This window comes from Phyllobates terribilis, unplaced genomic scaffold (genome assembly GCF_046119375.1).
Source record: "Phyllobates terribilis strain yellow unplaced genomic scaffold, ASM4611937v1 Scaffold_13__5_contigs__length_258822181, whole genome shotgun sequence".
Taxonomy (NCBI): domain Eukaryota; kingdom Metazoa; phylum Chordata; class Amphibia; order Anura; family Dendrobatidae; genus Phyllobates; species Phyllobates terribilis.
The window spans coordinates 44,818,426-44,831,204 of record NW_027362773.1 but is presented as its reverse complement, the minus strand read 5'-3'; the positions used below and the strand labels follow the sequence as shown (position 1 = coordinate 44,831,204).

General features: G+C 40.4%; 1 protein-coding gene across 2 annotated transcripts in view; it reads left to right on the top strand.

Annotated features, from left to right (window-relative positions):
• KIF18A (kinesin family member 18A) overlaps positions 1–12,268 on the top strand; it is a 160,118-nt gene extending 147,850 nt beyond the window's left edge. For both annotated transcript variants that reach the window (XM_073658069.1, XM_073658070.1), the window contains exons 16-19: positions 18–465; positions 2,544–2,648; positions 9,973–10,085; positions 11,544–12,268. In XM_073658069.1, coding sequence (XP_073514170.1) covers positions 18–465; positions 2,544–2,648; positions 9,973–10,085; positions 11,544–11,686 — 809 coding nt within the window. In that variant the 3' untranslated portion in view covers positions 11,687–12,268. The remainder of the gene's footprint in view (positions 1–17; positions 466–2,543; positions 2,649–9,972; positions 10,086–11,543) is intronic.
• The last annotated feature ends 511 nt before the right edge of the window (positions 12,269–12,779 follow it).

Genomic DNA, 12,779 nt, shown 5'->3' with positions numbered 1-12,779 from the left:
TTCCTTTCATTTTATAGATGCCTTTTTGATAGCCGTGAAGGAAAATCTTCCTCCAAAGCCAGTAGAAGTTGTTCCTCCTCGTAAGAGGATCAGAAGAAAACTAATGGATTCACCACAATCTTCTCAAACTATTGGACCAACTCAATTTACCAAAAGAAATGATGCGGAGGATTCGATCAGCGAGGAGCTCGCCCCCATTGTTTACACCCCAGAAATTTTGAATAGAACGGTCACCATTACTAAAGAGGCTGCAGATGTCCTAAGTGTTGGACAGAATCTGGAAAGTACCCGAAGCTTTATGGCTCATGATAAGGATTTCCAGAAATTGGGTTTCACCTTTAATTTAAAGACTGGATCTGAACAAGCTGATCTGAACTCCACTGTTATCCTCTCTCAGGACAGCATTAGCCTGGAGTCCGAGTCTACCGATAAAGAGACCAAACCTCCCACCAGCATGTTGCAAAGGTATTTCTCTTTAAGACGTCTCAAAGAACTCTATAGATATCTGTGGAATGCTGCCATACTATGTACTAGACTTGATCTTGGTAACATTAATTGCTGAAATTATATTTCTGCTGATGCCAGTTTTTGTACTTTTGTTTTATCTTTCCCTTTTTACCAAAGCCAATACTTTTTTTTTTTTTCTAGTGGCGAGCTGATTGTTTTAATTGTTACCATTTTGGGTTACGCAGAAAATTGTATTCACTTTCTATTGCATTTCTTTAGGAAGTTGTAGAGACGAACCACATTTCTGTCATTTTAAAGAGAACCTGTCACCAGTTAAAAAAAAAAAAAAAACGCTATTAATTTGCAGATATGGGGTTACTCTGCAGGTTAATAGCATTGTTATTGCACCGAGCCTAACACTGTGGGAAGAAAATTAATTTCATTCTCCCCGGCAGCGTTCCGGTTTCAGTCACTAGGGCGGCGCCGATTCTGTCACCACTCTGAGCATACAAAGCTACTGCTTTAACTGCACCCCCGGCCTTGACTGACTGCTGAGCCCCAATGCAGAGGGAGTGTCAGTCGGAGCCGGGGGTGCGGTTACAACCATAGCTCTGTATACTCAGAGCGGTGAGTAAACCACCGCCGGCGCCTCCCCCTTGATACAAGCACGAACTCTGCTGGGGAGAATAAAGTTAATTTTCTCCCCGCAGCATCTGGCTGCGTGCCGGCGCCGGCCTGCATTATAATGCGATTGACCTGCAGATTACCCCCATATCTGCAGGTTAATAGTGTTTTTTTTTTTCCTGGTGACCGGTTTCCTTTACATTTTTTTTTCTCTTATCTGCATTTACTGTACAGGTTAATTTTTATAATTCTATATATCCAGCTTATATGGATGTGATGATAGAAATGCTTTTTTAAAAAAATCTGTTTTTAAACTGGGAAAGGGAGGTTGATTCGAGTTTAGATCCTTATTTTTTATTAATTTTTTTAAACAATTTTTACATTTAAAAAAAATTTTTTTTTTTCCTTGGAGACTTGGACTTGTGATTGCTTGTTCTATATGTTGCATTACTACTTCATTGTAGTTTGTAGGCTGGGCTTCACAGGAGGTTTAAGCTGGCAGTCTGGAGGGGCTTCAACAGGACCCTAGCTGCCATGACAACTCTTTGGCATGATGGGACTAATGCAAGTAATTTTGGTATCTAAATGACGCGATGGGACATGGCAATTGTGTCTTGTAGATACTGCTGTCAGTGATATGACAGCCACATTAAAATTGTTAAACTGCAATGATCGGACCAAGCTCTGGTCACTGTTATTACAGGCAGATGTTAGGCGTGTCACACAGCCAACAGCTGCAAGATATGGTGCAGGCTCAGCTCCTGAAACCGCTCCATACATGAGGAGATTACCATATGTTCTTATAACTCTAGGTTGTGCCATTCCTCTGTTGTTTCTCCTAGAAATATATCCACAGATTAACTGCTGAGCATTACCATTCCCTTGTTATAGGGGCGTGTCATTATGCAATTTGATTCTGTCAGTTGTGCCAGCTGGTAACACCCACTTGCCAATTCATTCAGTAATCCTTTTTAGTAGTGATTAAATACTACTTTACTGCAGTACATAGGCTGGGCTTCTGAGAAGTACTTTTTTAGGTTTATTAATGATTGTATAAAAAGTGAAAAAGAAAAAATCTAAACATAAGTTAGATTTGTTTATTATTTTAACTAAGATGAAATGGTACAATGGGTATCTCATTGTGTTAAGTGCGGTTTAATCTATACAACCCGTGGTATTTCCGAAGTGCAGTCTTTTTTACACATAGTGTGAGATCGGACGCACGCCACAAATTCCAGCACATAGCGTCCTATATCAATACCATAGTGTCAGCGGCAGCGGCTTTAACGCTTGGGCCTAATACGGTAATGGATTGGGTTGATACAGGTGATGTGATTTTCATAATTATTTTACTTTTATTTGTGAATACCTGTTGTATCTAATTCTGATGGTGCGTAGATCCTGGTGCACAGTACATTATTCCGTTCATACAAGACAAGCTCTTATTAATGTGACCAATCCTATTCTTTCAGGCTAGGACTCCCATCTTTACTAAACAAGAACCTAGGAAAATTAGGTGATAAGCCGTCCTACATGGCAATGACTTCAGCTGCTGAAAGAAAGAGAAAGTTACTAAGGTAAGATTACCATGTTTGTACCTCGATCATCTGGCATTTATGTAATGGTGCAACCTCTGGCGTTCCAAGAATGTCTAATACCTGGCTGTTACAAGAGTGCAGGGGTCCTGTATCTGCTCAGGGTCTCGTCTCATTCACAGGGACTGTTGCACCATAGTGGCGAGTGTTTAAGATGTGAATAGGTGACCATTTGAGGTTTGATTTTTATTTTTTATCATTAGCAAGTTGCCTTTATTAAAAAAGCATGCTGTGGAATGTATCATGAGAACATGAAATGTTTTTTATAATGAAAATTTATTTTTACATTTTTTTTGCTGTTTTTTTTTTTCTTTTTTACATTTATTGGATCCAATTTTTTAAACTGGTCACTAAAGCAGAACAATAGGAGTAAACTTCGTTCTTCACCATAGCTCACTAGTCAGCTTTGCTATATAGACTGGGCAGAAATGTGCAGTCCTCTTATTAGTGAGTGGGCTTGAGTCCTGGATTAGGCAGGATAAGCAGGCATGAAGACTGTAATAGTCTGACATTATTCTGTCCCTTCCCATTCGCTGCAGTTGCCATAAAGCACATAACATTGACAACTGCCAGATAGTATCATCTCAATGCAAGTGACAACACTGCCACTTCCACTGTGCCGATCTGTCATTGTCACCCATCGAAGCTTACCACTAATCATATATTTTTGGCGGATGCTTCTCTAGAAATCTTAAAGGGAATATGTCATCAGGTTTTAGTTAATAAAAACTACAATGTAGAAGCAGAGACCCTGATTCCATTGATGTCACTTACTGGGCTGCTTGCTGTAGTTTTAATAAAGTCAGCAATTTATCAGCAGCAGATTATCATTAGAGGACTAGTAAACCTGCCACCATATAATACTCCATATTTATGATCTATGTAGAACCCCGCCCCCACCACTGATTGACGACTTTCTGCCTATGCACAGTGTACTCAGAAAGCTGCCAATCAGTGGTGTGGATGGGATTATACACAGCTCAGCATTCAGAGAACTGCTAGATCTGCATCAGAGAAAACAGTCATTTTTATCAAAACTGCAGCAAGCAGCCCAGTATGTGATACATCGCTGGATTAAGGGTCACTTGTATATCATGCTGCGGTAACAAAAACCTGGTGACAGATTCCCTTAGGCCACGGCCCCACTATCAGTATTTGGTCAGTATTTTTTCTCAGGAGTGGAAGCCAAAACCAGGTGAGGAACAATCAGAGAAAAGGTAGAATAGAAACAAGTCACCAATTCTGCATTTATCACCCACTCCTGAGAAAAAATACTGACCGAACAATGATAGTGGGGCCTTGGCCTTAAAGCGAGACTCTTAACGAATAATTACTATTTTTTTTGTTTGTTTTTTTTATATCTTTTGCAAAATGTAATTGTAAGGAATCTATAATGCTCCGTTCTGATTATTTTGTGCTCTACCTGCTCCATACATGATACCATACACTTTTTTGATCCTGAGGGGAATCACAGCAGCACATAGACATGAATGACAGGAGAATTTTGCAGGTGTTATTATTATTATTATTATAGCGCCATTTATTCCATGGCGCTTTACATGTGAAAAAGGGGTATAATACAAGAACAATTACAATAATCTTGAACACAATGTGACAGCGACTGGTACAGGAGGAGCGAGGACCCTGCCCGCGAGGGCTCACAGTCTACAAGCTCATACATTCCTATTCATGTCACTTGGAGAATTTCACACATAGGTAGTTGTTGTATGTTCCCATAGCAGTCGCACAAACTATTTCCTGTATCTTTCCTTCTTACACCTGTAGTAAGATTAGACGGTTACTGAAGGTCGTCTCTGCCTCATGAACCGCTCATATAATGGGGGTGCATTTATTTTTTATTATAGCCATATAATGGGGGTGCGTTATTGCTCATTATCATCATATAATGGGGGTGCGTTATTGTTCATTATCGCCATATAATGGGGGTGCGTTATTGCCATATAATGGGGGTGCGTTATTGCTCATTATCGCCATATAATGGGGGTGCGTTTTTGCTCATTATCGCCATATAATGGGGGTGCGTTATTGCTCATTATCACCATATAATGGGGGTGCGTTTTTGCTCATTATCACCATATAATGGGGGTGCGCTATTGCTCATTATCGCCATATAATGGGGGGGTGTTATTGCCATATAATGGGGGTGCGTTATTGCCATTTAATGGGTGTGCGTTATTGCTCATTATCGCCATATAATGGGGGTGCGTTATTGCTCATTATCGCCATATAATGGATGTGTTTTATTGCTCATTATCGCAATATAATGGGGTGCGTTATTGCTCATTATCGCCATATAATAGATGTGAATTATTGCTCATTATCGCCATATAATGGGGGTGCGTTATTGCTCATTATCGCCCGATAATGGGGGTGCGTTATTGCTCAGTATCGCCATATAATGGGGGTGCGTTGTTACTCATTATCGCCATATAACGGGGGTGCTTTATTGCTCATTATCGCCATATAATGGGGGTGCGTTATTCCATATAATGGGGGTGCGTTATTGCTCATTATCGCCATATAATGGGAGTGCGTTATTGCCATATAATGGGGGTGCGTTATTGCTCATTATTGCCATATAATGGGGGTGCGTTATTGCTCTTTATCGCCATATAATGGGGGTGCGTTTTTGCTCATTATCGCCATATAATGGGGGTGCGTTTTTGCTCATTATCGCCATATAATGGGGGTGCGTTATTGCTCATTATCGCCATATAATGGGGGTGCGTTTTTGCTCATTATCGCCATATAATGGGGGTGTGTTATTGCCATATAATGGGGGTACGTTATTGCTCATTATCTCCATATAATGGGGGTGCGTTATTGCCATATAATGGGTGTGCGTTATTGCTCATTATCGCCATATAATGGGGGTGCTTTATTGCTCATTATCGCCATATAATGGGGGTGCGTTATTGCTCATTATCGCCATATAATGGATGTGTTTTATTGCTCATTATCGCAATATAATGGGGTGCGTTATTGCTCATTATCGCCATATAATGGATGTGCGTTATTGCTCATTATCGCCATATAATGGGGGTGCGTTATTGCTCATTATCGCCATATAATGGATGTGCTTTATTGCCATATAATGGATGTGCGTTATTGCTCATTATCGCCATATAATGGATGTGCGTTATTGCTCATTATCGCCATATAATGGGCGTGCGTTATTGCTCATTATCGCCATATAATGGGGTGCGTTATTGCTCATTATCGCCATATAATGGGGTGCGTTATTGCTCATTATCGCCATATAATGGATGTGCGTTATTGCTCATTATCGCCATATAATGGATGTGCGTTATTGCTCATTATCGCCATATAATGGGGTGCGTTATTGCTCATTATCGCCATATAATGGATGTGCGTTATTGCTCATTATCGCCATATAATGGATGTGCGTTATTGCTCATTATCGCCATATAATGGATGTGCGTTATTGCTCATTATCGCCATATAATGGATGTGCGTTATTGCTCATTATCGCCATATAATGGGCGTGCGTTATTGCTCATTATCGCCATATAATGGGGTGCGTTATTGCTCATTATCGCCATATAATGGGGTGCGTTATTGCTCATTATCGCCATATAATGGGGGTGCGTTATTGCTCATTATCGCCATATAATGGGGTGCGTTATTACTCATTATCGCCATATAATGGGGGTGCGTTATTGCTCATTATCGCCATATAATGGATGTGCGTTATTGCTCATTATCGCCATATAATGGGGGTGCGTTATTACTCATTATCGCCATATAATGGGGGTGCGTTATTGCTCATTATCGCCATATAATGGATGTGTTTTATTGCTCATTATCGCAATATAATGGGGTGCGTTATTGCTCATTATCGCCATATAATGGATGTGCGTTATTGCTCATTATCGCCATATAATGGGGGTGCGTTATTGCTCATTATCGCCATATAATGGATGTGCTTTATTGCCATATAATGGATGTGCGTTATTGCTCATTATCGCCATATAATGGATGTGCGTTATTGCTCATTATCGCCATATAATGGGCGTGCGTTATTGCTCATTATCGCCATATAATGGGGTGCGTTATTGCTCATTATCGCCATATAATGGATGTGCGTTATTGCTCATTATCGCCATATAATGGATGTGCGTTATTGCTCATTATCGCCATATAATGGATGTGCGTTATTGCTCATTATCGCCATATAATGGATGTGCGTTATTGCTCATTATCGCCATATAATGGATGTGCGTTATTGCTCATTATCGCCATATAATGGGCGTGCGTTATTGCTCATTATCGCCATATAATGGGGTGCGTTATTGCTCATTATCGCCATATAATGGGGGTGCGTTATTGCTCATTATCGCCATATAATGGGGGTGCGTTATTGCTCATTATCGCCATATAATGGGGGTGCGTTATTGCTCATTATCGCCATATAATGGATGTGTTTTATTGCTCATTATCGCAATATAATGGGGTGCGTTATTGCTCATTATCGCCATATAATGGATGTGCGTTATTGCTCATTATCGCCATATAATGGGGGTGCGTTATTGCTCATTATCGCCATATAATGGATGTGCTTTATTGCCATATAATGGATGTGCGTTATTGCTCATTATCGCCATATAATGGATGTGCGTTATTGCTCATTATCGCCATATAATGGGCGTGCGTTATTGCTCATTATCGCCATATAATGGGGTGCGTTATTGCTCATTATCGCCATATAATGGGGTGCGTTATTGCTCATTATCGCCATATAATGGATGTGCGTTATTGCTCATTATCGCCATATAATGGATGTGCGTTATTGCTCATTATCGCCATATAATGGGGTGCGTTATTGCTCATTATCGCCATATAATGGATGTGCGTTATTGCTCATTATCGCCATATAATGGATGTGCGTTATTGCTCATTATCGCCATATAATGGATGTGCGTTATTGCTCATTATCGCCATATAATGGATGTGCGTTATTGCTCATTATCGCCATATAATGGGCGTGCGTTATTGCTCATTATCGCCATATAATGGGGTGCGTTATTGCTCATTATCGCCATATAATGGGGTGCGTTATTGCTCATTATCGCCATATAATGGGGGTGCGTTATTGCTCATTATCGCCATATAATGGGGTGCGTTATTACTCATTATCGCCATATAATGGGGGTGCGTTATTGCTCATTATCGCCATATAATGGATGTGCGTTATTGCTCATTATCGCCATATAATGGGGGTGCGTTATTACTCATTATCGCCATATAATGGGGGTGCGTTATTGCTCATTATCGCCATATAATGGATGTGTTTTATTGCTCATTATCGCAATATAATGGGGTGCGTTATTGCTCATTATCGCCATATAATGGATGTGCGTTATTGCTCATTATCGCCATATAATGGGGGTGCGTTATTGCTCATTATCGCCATATAATGGATGTGCTTTATTGCCATATAATGGATGTGCGTTATTGCTCATTATCGCCATATAATGGATGTGCGTTATTGCTCATTATCGCCATATAATGGGCGTGCGTTATTGCTCATTATCGCCATATAATGGGGTGCGTTATTGCTCATTATCGCCATATAATGGATGTGCGTTATTGCTCATTATCGCCATATAATGGATGTGCGTTATTGCTCATTATCGCCATATAATGGATGTGCGTTATTGCTCATTATCGCCATATAATGGATGTGCGTTATTGCTCATTATCGCCATATAATGGATGTGCGTTATTGCTCATTATCGCCATATAATGGGCGTGCGTTATTGCTCATTATCGCCATATAATGGGGTGCGTTATTGCTCATTATCGCCATATAATGGGGGTGCGTTATTGCTCATTATCGCCATATAATGGGGGTGCGTTATTGCTCATTATCGCCATATAATGGGGGTGCGTTATTGCTCATTATCGCCATATAATGGGATGCGTTATTGCTCATTATCACCAAACACTTCTTCTGAATTCTTTCCTCCATTACCTGCTAAAAAGTGTCAAGATGGCGGCCAGCAGTGGATCTTGCCTTCTTGATGAGCCTATTAGCATCAGACACCCGCACTCTACTTCCCCAACATATGATTGCGAAAAAGATGGCAATTGCCCCTATGGACTGGTAGAACATTTCTAACATTATGCTGCACACATTGAGTGACCCTAGTTTCAGTAGGAAGTACAGTTTGCTCATCCCGTTCTTGTAAATCTTCTCCGTATGGCACCTCCGGTCCAGTTTGCTCTCCAAGTGAACCCCAAATATTTGTAACTCTGGACCTGCTCCACTTCCTGACCAGCAATAGTGATAGATGAACAGTCCATCTTTCTTCTGCTATATTTCACCACCAGCTTCTTAGTTTTCCTTATGTTGTAAATGGTTAGCCTGGCACCAATCCACAAAATCCAACACCACCCTGCTATATTCCTCCTCACCCCCCCCCACCCATTGCATCTGACTAAAACGGAGTCATCTGAGAATTTTTGGAGGTGGCAAAAATCTAATTTATACTGAAAATCTGCTGTATACAACATGAAAAGAAAGGGTGACTGCAGTGTTCCCTGCGGGGTACCTACACTGCTCAATAGTCTGCCAGACACATCCGCTCCCATCTGTACACACTGTGGCCTCTCTGACATGTAGTCCGTTATCCAATTTCTCATCCCCTCCTCCACCTTCATATCAGTTATCTTTTTGCATAGTAAGAGTGGCTGTAAGGTACTGAACGCACTGGAGAAGTCAAAGAACATTGCACGTACAGTGGTTCCATCATTATCCAAAAATGAATGTACTGTATGTACCAGGCGTAACAGCATCGTCCACCCCCAATCTATGCTGGTAAGCAAACTGTAGGGGGTCAGCAAAAGCGCTCACCCTCGGACTCAAGTAAGCAAGCACTAGTCTTTGTAAGGACTCCATAGCATGCAATGTTAGGGCTACAGGGCTATTGTTTAGGGATGCTGGGAAAGTAGTCTTGGGAACCGGAACGAGGCAGGAAGTCTTCCCTAACACCGGTGCCCTCTGTGATTGTAGGCTCAAGGTAAACAGGTGCTGAAAGACAGTACACAGCTGGTTTGCACACACAGTCTAAGGACACGTGGATGGAGACCCTGCGGCCCTGCCTGCTTTGCCTAGATTTAGTTTCCTAAACTGTCTCCTCATCATTTTAAGAGACTCTGAAATCCGAGTACACTGTGAGGAAAGTGCTTTTTATTTGCTAAATAGACCAACATTTATTACTGTTCTTTTTCTTGTTTTTTCTTCTTTCTTGTGGCTCCTCAGTCTTGCTGCCGGCAGTGCCGTTAAAGAGGAGAATGTACTACTTCCTGTACCGAAACGTGTCAAACAGGACATACCTACAGACTGCAAAGCGCAGAGAGTGAAAAGGCCAGTGGGTAAGCTTCAAATGATAAATTATGATAGTATCTTTGACTTTTGACTTCGTGATGAAAGCTTGACATTTCCAGGTTATCGTCTTAATGGTTTTGTTGCTGTAATCAGTCATCTAAAATATTTTCTAACAGTGATGTTTCCTTTTTGCTCTGAGTTCTCTGTTCTAAAAGATCTTGGCTGCTTGTTTTCTATCTCTTTCTGTGCTATTGGCAAATGAAGAGTGTGTGTTATATAATGTCTATATAAATATATATAGATGGATGGATAGATGTGTTATACACATGCACAAAGACGCTGCTTAGATTTCAGGACTAATCATACTTAATGCCGGATTCTGCTGGCTTCCTGGTGAGCCACGCTTTGTTAGTGGTCTGATGAGTACTAGTCGGGGGGCTGTAATAGCGGCAGCAGACTCGGGTGCACTACTGTTTGACATTTCCACCCATACATCTCTTAGCCTATGTAGTCGCAGAATGTTTATGCACTGTGGGCAATGTTAGCAGAACTTAACAAAGCACTCCTATTAAACTGTTTATTGGCTAAGCCCATGTCAATGCATATGGAATATGTAGTGTAGTATAAGTGCATTAATACACAGTCTTCCCCAGTTTCCAGCACTGCTCTGGCCCTTTTCTTAGTCACGTCACTTCTATCCCACTTACGAGCTCACACTGGGCTCTGTATATGAGTCTTGTTCTGATGCTCCATAGATTTACATTGTAAGGGGGCAGACTGACAGCCGTAGTTCTCATGCGAGGATTGCATCGCAGTGCACGGACTGGCCCACCACCTCTCCTGACCTCAGTGTGATGTATTTCTATTCAGCTGTCCCGCTTCGGTTCAGAGAACCGACAGTCAGTCCTAGGATTCCCATGCGATCCATTCATGAGAAATACGGCTTTGTGTCTGCACCCGCAAAGAGATTTCCGACTAACACATAGAGCCCAGTGTGATCCAGCAAGTCGGGATAGAGGTCATGTGAGTAGAAGACCGGTGCAGCACAGAAAACTGGGGAAGATGGTGATTTGGTAAGTGTATTAATGCTCCTACTCTACATATACATTTACACAGGCTTATCCAACAAAAAGTTTAAAGGGAGAGATTCTTAAAAAAAATAAATAAAAAAAAATTCTATAATTAATTTGGGATGGAATATTTGGTGTGTATGAGAGAAGCGATAGTATAGCTTAGTGCCGTCAGCTTAGTATCAGTAAATGGTTAGAGAATCTGAGGCACGATGGCGGTTTACAACGTAACGAGGATCTATGAACACTTCTGACACCTTATTACCCTTTTTTTCTTGATGTGGACTCCTGGCATGTAGATATAAAGAATATGCTGTTCTCTGAATGTAAAGCTGTTTATGCATCTATCTAAGCAGCATGCCGCATTATGTGTAACTGCAAGACTTCCAGAATGGTTAAACTATTGATTTTTTATTTATTTCTTTTTTATTGTAGGGTTATCAAAGAATAAGGACAGCAGTGTACAAAGACGTCTGCCTAGGAGTATTTCGGAAGGAGCGTTAGCTGGTGCTAAAAGAAAACCCTTCTCATTCCTTGGATCATCTCAGCAGTTTTTACAAGCTGCGAAGAAGAAGTAGCCTCCTACATCTGGAATGTATGCCAGCCTTGTCATGTCTTACAAATAATACATTTTATATGTCTAGAAAAACACTTACTTGTACAGAGCCTGATTCTTGTATAAATGTGTTTTTTAATGTCCTATTTTAATACACACCATCCTTACATAATACACCGTCTGTACAAGAACAAATTGCCTTTACGCTTTGGTTGTAAGATGCTGACACCAGTGTTGACTCCCCATCCTTCCCAAGATCATTGGTGGTCAGACCCCCATCTACCATAATGATGGGATTTCCTAGTGATACGGCATCACTTTACGACATGGGGAAAAATATATTTAGGAGACTAGTAAAAATGTTAAACTTTGTCAAGTTTTCCATAACATTTGACTTTAGCAAAGTGCATTTTGTTTCCCTTTGACTGAAAATGCATTGTTAGACACAGACTACTCATGCAAAGGCTTTTATTGGCAGGCAGGATTTCCCCACACATTGTGGTAATGTAAAAAGCATTAGCGTTATAGCTGGAGATCCCAGCACCAATTATAAAAAAATCTACAACTTTAAGAGGTTCCTGTAAGCCATGGTTTTTACTAATGGTTTCTGTGAATGATCATTATGAGCGCTATTTTATTTTTAAGCTGTAAATATTGGTTTCCTGTGTTATTAATATTTTTTTCCGTGTGTACTATAAGTGTACAGAGCTGTGTCTTGTAAATAGCCTGTCTACTAATTGTCTGAAATGTTTAAAATACATTATTTTTATAGTTGTAATTAAAGTATTTTTTTTCCTTTTTATTACTTTGTGTTCTGGGTCAAAGGCTAGATGAAAATACCTATTTTTTTTTACATATTTATAGTATATTTTTATTGTTACAATGTAAATTACATAAAAAATAGAACTTTGTTTTAAATGGTTTCGATTAAAAATATTCTGCCATTTTGTATGGTACATCTCCTTTGTGTCGCCATGATTATATACTATATACGCACCCTGTGTAATCTGATCCTGCAATCACAGGTTCTTCAGTCTGTCCTCTACTTCTTCCTAACTTTCTGAATGACAGGGAATATGACCGTAGGATCGGGCTACGTAGATTTGTTTGTAGTA